Here is an 18,466-nt window from a genome sequence, read left to right on the forward strand (position 1 = left end):
ATAGATTACATAAGAGATATTTATTTTATTATTATTCTTAAAATATTTATTTTTTCCTTGTTTCCTTTCCTCACTGAGCTATTTTCCCTGTTGGAGCCCCTGGGCTTATAGCATTTTGCTTTTCCAACTAGGGTTGTAGATTAGCAATTAATAATGATAATAATAATAATAATAATCTGATTACCGTCTTGTGGTGGTTTTATAAGTTCAATCTAAAAATTCTAAAATTATTTTCCATTTATTCTGCCAATTTTTTTTTTTTTTTTTATTATCCAATTAGCGCCTTGTGCTGGTTTTATAAGTTTATTCTAACCATTTCCTTAATTCAGATCTTTCCACAATATATCAAACACTATGTAAAAGAAGGTGTGTATCTAATTCTCAAAAAGTTTTATTTTCCTTTCATAATATCCTAAGATCTAATACTAAGTAATATTACTAAAGTTTCCTTCTGGGTGAGAATAAATTATGAATATCAAAGACTTTTGTTTCAAGGAGGTTGAACATAAGTTTTATTACTTAATATATCATTATTACTTAATGTAAGTGTTTTCATTCCTCTTTTATTGTTTATTCTAAACTTCTCCATTTATTTTCGACCTTGGGCTGTTTTCTCTGTCAGTTATCATTTGTCAAGTCTATTTCCGAAAGCTCGTATATGGGGTCCTCGTTACCTGTTATAAACATGGACACACACACACACACACACACACACACACACACACACATATATATATATATATATATATATATATATATATACATATATATATATATATATATATATATATATATATATATATATATATTTATGTATATATATATATATTATATATAAATCCATGTATATATAAATTATATACAGTATAAACATACTAGTGTATTTATATATACATACATATATATATATATATATATATATATATATATATATATATATATATATATATATATATGTATATATATATATATATATATATATATATATATATATATATATATATATATATATATATATACACTTTTATATATATATATATATATATATATATATATATATATATATATATATATATATATACACTTTTATATATATATATATATATATATATATATATATATATATATATATATATATATATATATATATATATATATCTGTCTGCATATACTATTAAGACTGGTGCTATTGACAACTAATTACTAATTTCGGGCAATTTTAGTTATAGTTGGTAGGCTGGTGCCCTGTCTCCATAAAAACTTGATAAACTAACCCTAATCATTTCCCATCCAGTGAATAAACTCTGTTCTCTGGTATGATATTGAGAGAGAGAGAGAGAGAGAGAGAGAGAGAGAGAGAGAGAGAGAGAGAGAGAGAGAGAGAGAGATTCCACTTGGTATAGTTAGCCAATTGTTTGAAGTCAGCTTTGTAAACTGTACAGAGAGTATACACTATACTTGCCTCGCCACTATTTCACTGATAAAAAAGATGGAGCAACATCAATAAGATACTGTTATGGTATTTTTCATCTATATTATTATTATTATTATTATTATTATTATTATTATTATTATTATTATTATTATTATTATTATTATTATTATTATTATTATTACTTGCTAAGTTACAACCCTAATTGGAAAAGCAGGATGCTATAATCCCAGGGGCTCCAATAAGAAAAATAGCTCAGTGAGGAAAGGAAACCAAGAAAAATAAAATATTCTAAGAAGAGCAACGAGATTGAAATAAATATCTCCTATATAAACTATAAAAACTTTAACAAAATAAGAGGAAGAGAAATAAGATAGACTAGTGTGCCCTAGTATACCCTCAAGCAAGAGAAATCTAACCCAAGACAGTGGAAAACCATGGTACAGAGGCCATGGCACTATCCAAGATTAAACTTTTTTAGTCTCATGTTATAAGCAAACTTTATTCATTCACATAATCAGTAATTTGGCGTTTTTACTTGCTGTTTATACATATCAAACATTACTTGAATTGATTGCAAGTTACTTATTCATTTATTATGGTCTTTAGGTTTTTTTAGATGTGTTTGTGAGCAATGGTTTATCAAAATCAAACCTGATTAGTTTTCAATCAAATATTTCATAAATGTTAGTATTAAAGATAAGATTCTTTATAAAAGGTCATCTGAAAGTCTCTATGAGGTAAATAAAGAAAATTATTATTCTGCATCAGATTTATTTCTAGGATTAACAAAACAGTTATTTAAGGTATTTATATAAACATAATAATTAAACATTCATAGCCAGTATATTGGATAATTCATATACAGTACTGTATGTCTATTTAACTACAAAATCACACACATACACAATTATGAATGAGTTGTTTTCCAATAGTAAAAATATTTCCATATATCCAAACCAAAAAAAAAAAAATATTGTTGGTAAAATCATTTTTTTAGCGCCAATATATGAAGAAGAAAATTGGCCAGAGTTAAAAAAATATTCATAAAATGAAGTCGTATTCATATGATTAAAATATAGTTATTAACTTTTACAATGATAATTATGTATATATTTCACCTCATATGCTCGACTCATAATCATAGAAATTAAAGAAAAAGCTAAAAAGATGATTTCACTAGGAACACATTACTCATAATTGGGTTCTCAAATCTTTGTAGTAGCATTATAGTACGGGTAGTACTTGTCAATTTCGTCTGGAGGTGTGACGTCTTCGTCCTGTGCCTTCAGGAGAGCAATATGGTCCGCAACTAAAGATTTCCCTTCTGCCAGCTGTTCTTGAACTTCATCAATCCTGGCATAATGGGCAAATCCGATGTTCCTGATAGCTCCTCCAAATGCAAACACACTGTGCCTCAATGCATGATAGGTGAACTCTTCGTAGTTGTAGTTCTCAAGGTATTTGAGGGGCCTTCTATTAGGTTTCCCCAAAGAATCGTTCGAGGTACTCTCATTTACATTATAGGTGCCATTAAATGTATTAACAGCAGCAGTGTTATTATCTGCAGGGGGCAAGGTAGTGGAGACGATCGTTGAAGACAAGTCGGTGGATAATTTACGTAGCTCATCTAACAGGTTACCTGTGACACAGTGCAAGAGGAATTCATCTTCCTCACACCTGGGGTATTCATCATGTTCGTATGTATTGGCTGTAGATTCTGTTGAAATGGAATCTATAGTGGAAGTAGGCCCTGCTTCGGAAGTAACATTAATCCCCGTAGAATCTGTGCTATTCAAACTTGGAGATTCCGTAAGGTCCAACCACTGAACCGAATATTCTAGAAGTTGGCTAAGTTGATGGAAGAAGCTCAAGTGTAATGCATGAGAAATTTTATGTTCAATATCATGGTGATACGTGTCGAGAGTGTCCAAAGCCTCTCTAAGATCATCGTGTCTGTCTAGGAGTTCCTCTTCAAGTTCTTCAACACCTTTAGATTTAAGGAGTTCTGCGTCAATCCTACCTAACTCTCTCACTTCTGTCGCATAAGCCAAAAGTTTGGCAATACCAGTGGTTTTTATCGCAGTCGGTATTTCCCACTTTTTCAGAAGATATTCAGATTCATGGGTCAGATAAGCTAGTCTTATCCTATCAGCAAGACGTTGACCATCATCATCTTCATCGTCATCTTCAAACAGGTCGTAGTCATCCATAGGATTATTCGTTGGGTTATCATTTGAAGTTTCATTCAGATTTCCACCTGGTGTACCATTCGAACCACTACCAGTTGTATCAGAAGCATCTGGCTTCTCAGTGTTGTTTTTAGAACCATTATCCGTATAAGATTGAGTGGTATTATGAGGTTTTTCAGAGCCATTATCCGTAGAAGATTGAGTGGTATTATGAGGTATTTCAAATTCTGAAAGAGTTCTATCATATACACTAATAACATCAGATGCCCTAATGTAAGTCTCAACAGAACTCTCTAATAAGTATCTGTGATATGTATACGTCAAATAAAGTTGTTCTATAACATCTGATAAAGTTTTGTTTGTACTAATAAGAACTTGTTCCCACATATGAAGGCCATAAACAGAAGTACAGGATTTTTCTAGGGCTTTCACAAACTGTTTCAGCTTGACTACTGATTCACCATCTACAGAAGAACTGTCAAAGGTCCAGTGCAAAATTATATCACTGACTTTTTCAAACTCCCTTTTAATGCGTTCTTCTTCATCTTCCCCTGGCAATGACGAATTACCTCCGGTACTTTCAGAAGTTACTGCAGAAGGAGGAGTAGCTGTTGTGGAAAGACTATCACTGGTATTCAAGGCTTCATTTTGAGTGTTGCAAGATCCCTCCTCGCATGTTAACTCATCAATCCAGATTTGGGTCTCTGTCCTAAGTCTTTCTATGACACCTGCTGCATCATGGAAAACAAGGATTCTAGTGCTTGTTTTGCCAGAAACTCCAGCATGTCTTTCTGGTCGGAATTGATGAGTAAATCTGAGAACGTTATGAATGAATTCTTCATGTAATGTTTCATTTCTTTGAACCAAATCTTCAATGTCATGAAGAAATCTGGCAGCACTGCCTATTACCGTCAGATCAATTTCTTCTGGGTGATTCTCTAATGTCTGTATAAGTGTAAAGAAATCAACGAATGATGGTGGAAGTATATCGAATACTCCATTGTTGTATGCAGAATTATCTGTACTGTTATAATTTCCATCTGAGTTATTTGTGGTACTATTATTTGATTCATCTCCATTTCCTGGCTCTTCAGTTTGGTCCACTGTTGTTTCGTCGTCTTTGTCTTTGTCATTACCTAAATCTGCAAGACCTTTGAGGACTTCTGAGATTTCAAACAAAATTTTGCTGAATTCATAAATGGAATAAGAAACCTCTGAGGTTATGCTTAACTCCCAAGCTGAGGAAACTGTATTTATATCACACAAGTAGATGTCACTTGATACTATCCTTTTATAATGATATGAATGAGCTGAAAGGAAACCATGTATCTCTGCCACGCCCAATTCTATGTCAGATATATAGGAATGCACCTCAGAGTAGTTGCTCTTAGCATTAACATCTGATCCCACCGTAGCCTCTAAAACATATACTTTCTCCCACAGGGTATCCACATCTTTACGTGATATAAAAGCAAAGCCCCTTGCAAAGGTTTGGATGTACTCTTCAATAGAAGATGTGATATTAGCAATTTCTTGTGTAATTGTTTCTTGGTCGAGGTGTTCAAAGATTTGCTTTAGATGCTGGGTTATTTCTAAGACTTCATTCACTAAGCTATAGGATTCTGAGATCTGGGATGCAGATCCCAATGCCTTAGCAGATACTACCAATTTCTCCAGAATGAACGATAGAAGATCACTAATTTCTTGCAGATTCTCAATCTGTTTTGCCTGTTCCACTGAAAGTCCCGCGAGGATTGAGGCTAAATAGTGAAGTTCCTCAGTTTCATCTACACTAAGCTGTAGACCATGTTCAAGCATATTATTAGCTATCTGCGCTATTCTTTCTATTACATCGTTAATGGTAAATTCTTCCCCTTGTTGATGATTGCCATCACTACTATTATCATAGTCAGCTGTAGAGGCTTCTGTAGTCATATTCAGATTTTCTGAAATTGGTTTATTTGGAGTACTATTACTCGACAGTCCAGAATCTGTACTGTTATTGCCCACGTTAGAGTTCTCCGAGTCATTATCATTTTCATCTTCATCGCCATCTTCATCGTCATCTTCATCGTCATCTTCATCGTCATCTTCATCTTCATTCACACGTCTCTTAAGCTTCAGTTCATCTAGTGTTTTCAGAACTTTCCTTATTGTCTCTGTTCCTTGTATTGCATGTATCCCTTCGTACAAGTAATTAGCAGTTGCACCAATGACTGACTGAGTCTTTTGAATTTTAAGTAATAAACTATGAATTTCTCTCAAATATAGAATACTACTTCCGTCTGTGGAATTTAGGCTTGCAAAACTCCAGTTTCTGATGACGGAAGAAAGATCTCTGGGCACAAGATGGAGATTGGATGTTAAACCAACCAGGAAATTGAAAGCCTCTGTTACCCAACCTACTTCTACATATTCTGCAGAGACTGGACTGGGATAGCTCAAGGCATGTATGGCCCCATTAATGTCTTCCTGTGCTTCTATGAAAATTAGGGATGCTCTACTGTAAGTATAATGAGTCCAATAATAACGTTCATATTTAATCAATGTTACCCTAATGTAACTCAAACTTTGTTGAATACTCTGAAGGTAAGCAATGTCCACACCATATGTTTTAATTGTATCCTCAAGTAATAATGATATTCTAGAAATCTTCCTAATATCAGATCTTGAAATAGAAAATAGACTTTCAGTGAGTTGCAATAAATCTTTGCTGAATGTGGTTATAATCTCAATGCTCTCCAGGCGTCCTGAGGCACGTCTGCTACCTATTGGAATGGCTCCCAGTATTTTTGTAACAGTCTGGGATCCTCTGACATATGACTGGGTACTTTGAGTTACCTTCAAGAAACCAACTATTTCTTTTATTATTGTAACGAGTGTATCATAATTCTTAATTTTACCTACATCTTGGTATTCTTGTAACACTAAAATCAGTGCTGTGAAATTTTCTTTTAGCTCAAAAATGTTCACATCGAAGGGATAGAATGATACATTGCTGAGAATGTGCACAATTTGGTTGACTTCTTCTATGTCAGTCAAGTCCTCCCATGGTGGAATTAAATCACTACTAGTAGTTGAACCTTCATTATTCTCAACAGATGTAGTATTGCCTTGGTGTGTTTCATTCTCCTTACCATTGTCTATTTCGTTACTCAACAATCCTTCCAGGTAATAGTTAATTTGAGTGAAGTAACTATGCTTTGAATCAATTTCAGCATCCTCTTCATTCTCCAGTGTTTCCTTCTTAGTTCTTGCAAAAGATTTTTCTAATCCTTCTTGAGCCTCTGACAAAGCCACTTGTAATTTTTCTATGCTCACGTATAAACTAGTTCCTCTAAGAATGAAGATGAGCTCAGAGAGTTCAAAGGTGAACGATTCAAGTTTAGAAATGTGGTTTATTTCTATTTTTCCTTTTGCTAAGAGAGTTGCAATCTGGAAGGACTCCTGAATAATTATTTCAAGCCTCCTTTTGGCCGCCGAATGAGATTCAATTGATCCATCCAGAGCTGAATCAAGTTCGGTGATCTTGGCTGTGAAATGCTGTGTGACTCTCAATGCCTTGTCTATGATGTACTTATCACCCTCTGTTTGAGCTGTCAACACCAATCCTTTGCTTACTGTTTGTTCAAGCAACGTGGATGTTGTAACTTTTGACTCTAGTAAGAAATGTTTCCAAATATGAAATTCTTCAGCAAAGAAATTCCCATATGTCTCAAAAGCTTGGAATACACTAAAAATGTTACTCTTGAATATTTGTATTGCCTCTGTTGTTATAGTTGAGCTATCCAAACTGAACTGTATGAGACTAATAGTTATGTAATTAATTTGGCTGATAACGGTTTCATTAACAGAACTTAATGAGACTGTTTCACCTTCATAATCCAAAATTCCTCTGAATTTGAAAGCTACATCATCAATAACAGATGACGTTTCCTTGATATTCAAGAATGACAGGCCGACTAACGCATAGTCATGTAACGATTCAGATTTCTGATTAACGACCTCTTGTGAATGATTCAGTAGCGTAAAAGCCTCTTCTATAAGTTTTATATCAACTTGTATAGAGCTGTTCACCAATGCTTTAATCATCTTAATAGACGAAGCAAAAGAGGTTAGTGTTGCCAACTGCAAACCATCAGTATTCGTAATAGATGTCTTGAGAATTAGACTGATTTGCCTTAGTAATATAACATGTTCTTCCTCTTCTACTTCTTCTTCACTCTCTACATCAAATGTCTCGTCTATTTCTGGATACTCAATGGTGTTTTCATCACTGCTGCTGGAGTCCTCAGAAGTGTCATTTTCATCGTCTTCAAGAGAACTGTCGGTAGAATTACTAAAGCTGTCAGTCACTCCTCCCTCTGATGGTCGACTACTATCAGTAATTCCTCCCTCTGATGGTTGACTACTATCCGTCATTTCTCCCTCTGATGGTCGACTATTATCAGTCATTCCTCCCTCTGATGGTCGACTACTATCAGTCATTCCTCCCTCTGATGGTCGACTACTATCAGTCTTTCCTCCCTCTGGTGCTTGACTAGAGTTTTCAGATATGGGATTTTCAGAGGCATCTGATGATGGCACTGTTGTATCAGGTTTTTCAGTCACTTCTACACCATTATTGTCCCGTAAGCTTGTTAGAACATCATATGTCATATGAATTAACTTTATAAATTCTTCAAGGACATAATATTTTTGACTTACCACGGTTATATCTTCTATCACTGCCATTTCTTCTTTAGAATAGACTGTTTTAGGTTTAGCTGAGGAAAATGGAGCAAAGCTGGTAGCAGCAGCAGAACTGTCTTCAGAGTCCTTTATAGACAATTTTGATCCTGATACCAAAATGGACTGAGAATTTAATGCAATTTCAACAGTTTCCAGGGTAGAGCTTAACAATGAAGAGAAGCCTTCGTCTTCCAAATCCCCCAAATCTTCACTTGAGTGACTGGCAGCACTTAACTGATAAGAATAAGTACGTAGGTCAACAATGTCCTTCTTGGTGATAAAATGAATGTTACTAAATCCTCTGATAATTTCTCTGATATTAAAAATGATAGTGAGCACATTCCCAGTTCCCTTTCTGCCTGTGAAAATTCGAAGCACGCTGTCTTGAATTGATCGTAGGACAGAGAGAGTATCATCAAGTGCAATAAATGATTTCTGTCCATATGACGTGGATTCTACGAATTTTACTGAAGAACTTATGACTGACAAATAAGAGTACAATTTCCTCACTGTTTTACGCAGGTATTTGACGCTAAACCTTGATAGTACAAACTTTATGTCAAGTCTAATCAGGTCTGTAATCTTCTTTTTGATTTCAGATGCTGGCTCTACATCGGGTATACCTCGTCCTGATGTAAACGTTTCAATTGCTTGCAATATCTCAAGAAATAGATCGCTCTGATTTTTTTCAGAATTATCATCATTTTCTTTCCCACTTGAGCCATCAGAATCGTCAGAACTTCCTGAGCTAGTGGTAACATTCGAATTAATAGTCACATTCGAATTAATAGTCACATTCATGCCTCCGGTAACATTCGAATTAATAGTCACATTTATGCCTCCGGTAACATTCGAATTAATAGTCACATTCATGCCTCCTGTCTCATCTGAAAATTCAATACTAACATTTGAAGAGTTCTCTTCATTGCTTTGCTCATTTTCTGTATCCTCATAGAAATTGCTTTGATCAAGGACAAAGGCTTCTATCTCTTTGATTAGACGAGAGACAGAACTATGCACTGCCTTGGCTTCTACAAGTTTTTCTGTAACTATCAAGCTTTCCTTTACTTGTTTTTCAGTTTCAGCGAAATGCTTCAATAGGTTCTGAACTTCTCCTAAATACAGAATGCTTGTTCCCGCTCCCTGTGGTACATTAACTGCTGAGAAATCGAATGACAGTAGGTCTTTGCTAAACTGTTCTGTGATGAGCCTAAAATCAAAAGTATATGAAAGAAGGAAGTCATATAGTGATGAAATGATTGAATCCTCTTCATACGTTGTTATATCGCCACTTGTCAAGTTCATATGTAAAGATTCTATTTTAGTGGATGTAGTATCAAGAGCTTCATGAGACTGCCTAAGGTTTTGAGCTATTATTTCTTCATTCACAGAATTCTCATAAACTTGAATTTGTCTCTCCGCCTCATTTAGTAAGAACGTTATCTGTTCAGATATTTGAGTGTAATAAGCGATTGTGACAGGTCCAGCCTCAATTATTGCAAGCCAGACCTTTTCGATTTCCTTGGTCAAAGTGTAGATGGAAACAGCAGACGTTGATGTTATTTCAAAAGACTGTAAGAAGAAATTAAATCTGGTTACCTCTGGTACTTCAATAATTTCTTCAATGATATACTCCCGCTTGATGCTAGTTATCTTTCTGTAAGCCTTTTGAACTTCCTTTTTAGCAGCTTTGGTGAAAATAACACCCTTTTCTTTCTTTTCCTCTTGCACTTTAATTCTAAGCTCTTTTTTCACAAAGGATATTTGCTCTTTGACAAGAGTGAATAGGACATCGATCTGAGCAATTCCTTCATTATCCTCAATACTTTTCTCCAAAAGTTGCAGGAATTTCACATATTCTTTAAGAGTGATTATATAATTGGATTCATACACTGATATTGTTTGGAAAAATTCTATAATTCCTTCAAGCTCAATTACATGTTTGCTTTCTCCAGATGCAGTTTCAGTAATTTTGAGGATCTTCGTCAGAATCATCGCAGACTTTGCAAGCTCTATTTCTGCACTTTCTAAAATAGAAATATCTTTGGCTGAGCTGCTTATCTTGTTATATTGTGAAATGCTCAACTGAATTGATATTTTAGCCGATTTTACAGCCCTCACCAAACGATGAAGTCCAGTTATTTTAGTGTTTTGTGTGATATTAGATGTTGCTTCAGTCAGAAGTTCTATATTAAACGAAAATGTTTGAATGAAAGAAAAACTGAACTTATTTTCAATTCCTTCAATGTTTTTCAAAAGATCATCTATAACTGAAAGGTTGATAATTCCCTCTTTGGTTCCGTTATTTTCTCTTTCTACTAAGACACTCAGGAAAGTGTCCGCTTCAATGAGCAAGGAGTGAAGTTGCTTCTGCTTGTTAATGCTGTTTACATACTCCAGGTCAAATGATTTCTCTATTACAGAATCTTTCAGCGACTTTATAAGGGAATCACTAGTTGCAATTGCTTCTTCAAGATATTTTATCTTTACACCAACTGAGAAAAAGGAGTAGATATTCTGCAGGGAAAGTATGTTATCTGCCAACTGTGTGATGTGGATATCAGTAGCTTCTTCTCTTTTGATTAATTGTAGAATTCTGAATGACTTCTCAATTTCTACCACTGTAATTTCTTCAGACATAGGTGTGCCCACATAATCTGCAACATCATAGAAGACATTGATGGCTTCTATGACTGCTTGTCTAGCTTTCTTGCTGAAAGCAATGCTTTCCCCTAGTCGGGTTTCCTTTTCAAAGATTTCCAGCTCGATCGAAATTAGTTGCACAACATCCTCACTGATTTTGGCTAACTCGGAAATTTCTTTCACACTGAAGCCTGTGTATAAAAGGTTGTACAGTATCTCTAGATTTTCCTTAATATAGATCACATCCCCTTGGGAAATATAAGTTAGGCTTATTTTAAAACTAATCAGATATCTTATGAACATTTGTACAAGTTCAATGTCTTCACTATTTTGAGTCTCTTCAACATTCCCTTCAATATCTTTGGACACTGTGTGCACTTCCAGAAGAATACCTTTCAATTCTTGATATAATTCAATATCAAGCAGATCTTTTTCCTTTAGTTCTAATTTCCTTATCTGTTTTGTTGCTTCATCTTTCCAAACAATTAACACAATTCTTAATTTTTCTAAGAATGTAAAACTTATGGTAAGAACCGTTCTTACTTTTGTTATTTTTCTAACGATTCTTTCCAATTTGGTTGCCGTTATACTTGTAAAAACAATATCTGTTGAAAGTAATTCAAACAACTCTGATAATATATCATTTTCATCGGTGCCAGAATCGTTGACTTCTATTTCTGTCAATAACCTGAGGAGCGAGTTAAGGGACGTCTGAGTTTTCTCTATCAGCGTCTTTGACTTGGACAATTCAGTAAAGCTTGACAGAAAAGTGCGGCTTCTCTTTAACTCCTCCACTTTCGACAAAGCCAATGACTTGAGTTCTCTAAGTCCTTCTACTCTAGTTCCTTCACTTACTGACACTGAATTTAATTCTAACAGAATATGTTCTATATACGAAATATCTCGATCTGAGACTGAATCAAAATTAATTTTCAAAATAAACTCTGTAATTTGTAATACAAGCTCAGACACGGCTGTGTTTATGTCATCATCACCCATTAGGCCAATGGAAGACAAAAGGTTTGTACAAACTGTACTTAGCTTTTGTAAATTGAATGTCAATTTATTCACCCTGGTCTCTTTAGCAGAGCGCTGAACACCTTTCTTCTCCGCTTCATTTTTCTTTTCAGCCTTTACCAGAATTTCTGCTAAGAGAGCATAGGCTTTTTGAAGACCATGAAGAACATCACCAACAAACAAAGTAATGTCCATTTCTTGTATAATTTTAATCTGTATCACAAGTTTTTCATTTTGTTCTGCACTAAAGGAAGAGGACTCGTAAATCTCCCATAAGATATATATTAACTTGGTCACATTCTCATTGCCAAACGTTTCTCCATCTTCCACAATGAAATTTACAGAATTGCTAATATCTCCTCCAGCCTGGAAGAGTATATCTTCCAGGAAACTCTGTTGAGAGTATAAAAGACTTATAGTCTGCGTTATTAAGGTGGCATAGTATTTTTCTGATGAAGAATATCTCTCCTCTTCAAGGGTTATGGTAATATACTGGATTTGCTGTGTGGTAATCTCAAGCGCCTGAGCAATGAAGGACAGGTCAAGATTTCCAAAATAGAATATGCTATCTAAATCCTCATATATGAACTTAAGTTCGTTTATTAAAGAAAATGAAAAGGATTCTACGTCCGTGCTTTGCAGAATCTCTGTTAAGTATATAACAGTATGGGGGGTTCTTTTATTACCCGCAGCTCCTACGGTCGAGAAATACAACCTCATCTCTTGTAGAGTAATTTCAATCTTTTTGAGGATGCTAAATGCCTGAGTAAGTAAATCAATCTTTTGTCTTGAAATTTCTATATTGACAAGGAATGTATACTCATTCCAAACGGTACTGACGACGTCATCGACTAATTCTTGAAGACCGAAAAGGCCCGGAATTTCTACTCCTGGTTGAACAACAAGTCCTTCTATAGATGTCACTATGGCTTCTAATTCAGTGATAGTTGCAGTATACCCTGATGAGCTGAAATTTTTTACAAAAGCCAAAACCTCTTGTACTACACTATTTTCATTGGCTACACTGGAGATGGTTACATTCGTCATTACGTCTATTTTTTGCTGTAGGGTGGATGCTATTTTCTCCCAGAGAAGGAGAATTGCTTCAGAGTTGGTAATCTCATCACTTGCAGAAGTCTGTTCTTTTAGTTCTTGCAAGCGAGAAAAGGCACCTTCTTTTGCTTCTGTGGCTGATATTAGAAGATCGAGTAGGTTACTGTAACCTTGATCATCAATAAGATCATACAAAATGCTAGACACAAAGTCATATTCATCTGAAACTGAAATAATAAATTCTTGTGTGACTTGATCCACATCAGATGATATTTGATCAAAATAGCCGATTAGTTTATCAAAATCAGTATTTTTCTCACCAACAAATCGACTCGCACCAAAACTTTCTGTAATTGTGCTCAGGTCATCTGTTATTTCCCCCATAATGTTGTAAACCATAGTTACGCTGCGAATGCTGATCAAGAGATAATATTCTTGTTCAATAGCACTTGCATATGTATCAACAGAAGTCAAAGCAGCTATAGCTATGTTTAGAAGCTCATCTACGCCCACTAGACCATTCCCAGCATCTTCTATGTCCCAGAGAGTTTCTACTATTGAGATAATCAGGGAAATATTCGTAACAGAAGAAGCATTGTTTGAAAGTGCTTCCAAGACTGAAGTGATGGAGGATACATCAATAGTAACTGCCGAGGAGCTGTTGGATGCTGCTGAAATGATCTTCAAAGTCTCTACAATTTCCTCGACGTAGTATTTGAGATCTAATACGGAGTTATATGAACTCGTTTTTGCTTTGAATTCAACTTCTGAATTTATACTTTTAGTTAATGATATGATTACTTTATCAATAGAGAGAATAGTTGTTTCTAAACTGATTTGATACCCAGAAACTGTTGTATATTTATCAACAGAATGCAAAATTTCCTGGACATCAGTTAAGTAAAATTGTAATAATTTTGTGTCTTCTTCATGCAAAGAGTCAGTACTTCCTTCTAAATACTGAAGTAAGAAATAAATGTCATCTATGGTCTCATAGTTAGTGGTCTCGATGTCTGAACTATCGACTCCAGTGGTATTGACAACCAAATTATGCAAGTAGTAGGATAGCTCAGTGATGTGCTTGAGTGTTTGCCTTAGCAGACCTTCCTTGCTGCTATCCTGTTGGCCAGCCTTGGTTTGGAATGCCTTTTTCACAGCCAGAACCTCGGTTAAGGTATAATCGAAGTCCAAGATTGGATTAAGAACTATTGAACCATTTTGTATATTAGTCAGAAATCCATTGAAAACGTCGAGTGCAGTGTAGAACTTTTCCAAATCTTCCGATGATACACTACTTATTTTCTCGTTAAGCCCGATAACAATGGTAATTACATTTGTAATTTCTTCATATGACCTACTTTCTCCTGTTGCCGAATCACTATAATCTTTTATGAACTGTAGCCATTCAAACGTGTAGGATATAAGGTATAGGGCATCTTTAATATTCATCTGTGTCTCTGCTGAGGCATCCATACTTTCAAATAAAGCTACCTTACTTTCTATTTCTGTTTCCAAGGCAGAAACTGTTGCTTTAAGCTTACTGACTTCCTTGATTTTACTTGTAGATGAGGATAGGCTTTCCACGCTTGTATAGTAACCTTCCAAACTATCAATATCACTCATTGTGATGAGCTCAATCCCCCTCCCCCATCGGTCTAGCTCATCTTGAATATCTGAAAGGACAATATTGGAAATTGCTGTGGTATCATCCGAAGATGCAGATGGTATTTTATCAAGTAAATCCTCTAGGTCATACAAGAAGAAGTTGATTGCTTCCAAAGTCTCAATATTCTTCTTTGCTTCAAATTTCGTTTGGAGACCCGTCAGCTTTGTAGAAACTGCTGTCTTTGCCTTACTAGCTTTTGTAGTCAGTATATCAAGACCTTTAATTTCTTTGTAAGAGGTTATTTTACTTACTTCCTTCTTGAAATTATCGCGAGCTGCGAAAATCGCAAACAAGTCTTCTTCGACAAGTTTGTAACTTTTTGAAGACACCTTTTCCATGTATTCATTTAGTACTAAAATTATACTTTCAATATTAGCAGTATCAGTAGTAGAGGTCTTCGAGACCTTTTTCTTTAATGTAGTAATTTCAGTTGAAATGACAGTAATTGCAGTTTCCATTTCCCCAGTTTGCCGTTTCAAGAATAAGGCTGTTTCCTTTAGAGAAAGTTCTTCTGTTTTACTGTCTAAGCTACTTTGTGCTGACTTAACAAGTTCCAGTAAAGTTGCAGTATTGCTTATCTTGCTACTGCTGGAGCTTGTTTGGTCTAAAACATATGCAAGAGTTGTTACAAAGCCCTCATATTTCTCTATGTCACTTAGAGATAGCTTGTTAACATTAAAACCGGAAAGTGTGGTAATAATAGTTGTAATATTGTCATTATCTTCTGTTGATGTGAATTTCTCCAAAGCCTTATCTATCTCAGTAACATAATAATGAATTTCAGAAAGAGAGAAACTAATCGCCAATGAAATTTCCAACTTCTCTAAGAGAGATGACTGAGCAGACGTTTCTTGTACTTTCGTCTTCATAGTTTTCTCAAGGCTCTTTAGAGATGTCTTCAACTTTTTTAGTCCAAGCACCTCCACATTTCCATCAGATTGAATCACATTTAATATTCTATTTGCTTCAGTCTCAAATGATTTTAACGTTTCGATATCCTTATAAGTCACTCCTTCGAGGTTTTTCTCCAAATTAGTAAAAATAGTAATAATTTCTGCTGAAAAAGTAACGGTTGTTTTTGTACTTGTTGATGATGACGATGATTTCTTCTGAGCTTTCAATATAACATCTAAGCCTTCTTTGACTACTGAAGCAGCAAAGGAAAGTTCCTCAAGACGGACAATTAAATCTTGTGAATTGATTTTATCTTGTACTTTCCTCTGTTCTGTTATAGCTTTCTTTTGAGCACTGGATATTGCAGTCACTGCAGTGATTACATTGCTTTGCACCTCCGAACTTAATGTCTTTCCATCATTCTTTACTTCAGAAACTATGTTTTTGAGAATTTTGAGATTATCTGCTAAAGTTGTCAAGGAACTTGATGTGACAGCGCCAAGCCCTAATGTTGTTATGGTTTGCATCGTACTTGTAATGGTAACAATTACCGTCACATCGCTTGTTACAGTTGTGGAGCCTGAACCTGACGAAGAAAGCGAGGATTCTAATGAAGACATCTCTGTAGACACGTTAGCTATAGCTTCTACCGCATTGGCTGCAAGTGCCTGAGTGGACTGGAGCTTTACATTTCTTGCTGCCATTGTAATATTTTTTACTGTTAATCCAAGCAGAACTGAAATAGACTTTGTTGTTACTTTGACGATTGATACCGATTTAGAACTTATGGCTTTCCCTCCTGTTGTTAATTCCGATTTGATTTGATCAACGCTGGTCTTGGTTGATTTGATGGTCTCTATGTCTGACCACGTGAGCCTGTTGAAGTCTACTATCCATTTCTTTAGGCTGACCCATATGGTACTGACGATAGAGACGCCAACTTCATTAGAGGTATCCCGCTTGTCACGTATTGGGTCCTCAATCGCTCTCTTCCTCCTGCTCGATGAACTGGTTGATGCCACATCTGACGTGGAACTGGATAGACTGGAAAGCTCTGTTTTGGCTGTTGAGGCAAGATTACCCCTTGTTGTAGATGCTGTTGTTGATGTTGATGCAGCATCGGTTGTTGTTGCAGCATCGGTTGTTGTTGTTGCAGCTGCCGGCGTTGTTGTAGATGCTGGCGTTGTTGCAGATGCCGGCGTTGTTGTAGATGCTGGCGTTGTTGCAGATGCCGGCGTTGTTGTTGCTGACGGCGTTGATGATGCTGACGGCGTTGATGATGCTGACGGCGTTGATGATGATGGATGTGTACGAATCATTACGGAAATGAAAAAAAGCGGGCAGAAAAAATCGTAATTAGATGAGATTTGGAGAAAAAATACTTATGATTTATAGTTGAGAAAAGTTATTCTGAGTATTTCATAAGCAACAAATATTTGACTTTATGAAACAACATAGATATTCATAGCAGTATCATCATATGCATTTCAAAATTACGACTAAAAATATAATAAAAAATAGTAATTCTTCCAGCATCAACTAGTGAATTATATATACTAATAATAATATAAAGAGAACTATTACGTTAAAAATATGATGAAATAGGCTTCTATATTTAACGTCTTTTGATAAATATAAGAATATAGATATATTAAATTGAATTAAACGTTGGAAAATAAAGACAAATTGGCATTTAAATTATAATAAAAAAGCAAAGCAGGAAAAAGAAGAAAATATCGTAGATCTTAAAGACAAAAGGTTACTTGAAACTTATTCTTTTCTTTATGTAAAAGGAACGTCTGTCTATATGCATATGTTTATAAATGTATATAAGTACATATACTATATATATACATATACACAAACACACACACACATATATATATATATACATATATACATACATATATTTGTGTGTGTATATATATATATATATGTATATATATATATTTATGTGAATATATATACGTATATATACACACATAATACCATCATATAATATATATATATATATATATATATATATATATATATATGTGTGTGTGTGTGTGTGTGTGTGTGCTTACCTATACATACTGAATGTATGTATGTATGTATGTATGTATATATATATATATATATATATATATATATATAATGTGTGTGTACATACAAATCTATTTAGATATATGAATATATGTTTATCATATCAATATTTTCATAAATGGAATTATACACATATGCATACATATATATGAATGTATGTATACATATATGCATATATAAACATGAAAATATGGTTATACATACATATATATATATATATATATGTGTGTGTGTGTGTGTGTGTGTGTGTGTGTGTATACTGCATATATACATATAAAGAAACAAAAATGTGTTGGAGTCTTCTTAGGTCTAGAATAAAGAACAGAAAGCTACTTATATAGCATTAGAAATGACTAAAAATCAATTTTTGTATTTAATATCAAAATCACACATCTACTGAGGCCATGCAAATTATGGTTCATAATCTACTTTCTAGATATTTAATGGATCGAAATAATTATGAAAGGAAGAAATAAATCTGCAGAAATAATAAAAAAAGTAATTAAAAGACAGAAAATCGATGACATAGGTGACCTTTTAATTAAATCAAGTGACATTTAATCGAATTAATTGGGAATAAATCAGTATCTATGGTTTTTGTATATTCTTAGGTAAACTATAAGTTTCTTTACTTCAATATTGTAATGGAAGTCATCAGGTTCAACTATAGATTATTTAAGTGTACTTTCGTGGCTTTGTTTATATATTATAAATTATATATTATATGCTATATATTATATATTATATAATATA

The 18,466-nt window shown here is 34.4% G+C and overlaps 1 protein-coding gene across 1 annotated transcript in view; it reads right to left on the reverse strand.

Moving 5' to 3' along the window:
• Nucleotides 1-2,247: 2,247 nt before the first annotated feature.
• LOC137660026 (uncharacterized) overlaps nucleotides 2,248-18,466 on the reverse strand; it is a 53,279-nt gene continuing 37,060 nt past the window's right edge. Inside the window, exon 10 of the mRNA XM_068394756.1 lies at nucleotides 2,248-16,910. Within this exon, the coding sequence (XP_068250857.1) occupies nucleotides 2,641-16,910 (14,270 nt within the window). The 3' untranslated portion in view covers nucleotides 2,248-2,640. The remainder of the gene's footprint in view (nucleotides 16,911-18,466) is intronic.

The sequence above is a fragment of the Palaemon carinicauda genome, chromosome 20 (genome assembly GCF_036898095.1).
Source record: "Palaemon carinicauda isolate YSFRI2023 chromosome 20, ASM3689809v2, whole genome shotgun sequence".
NCBI lineage: Eukaryota > Metazoa > Arthropoda > Malacostraca > Decapoda > Palaemonidae > Palaemon > Palaemon carinicauda.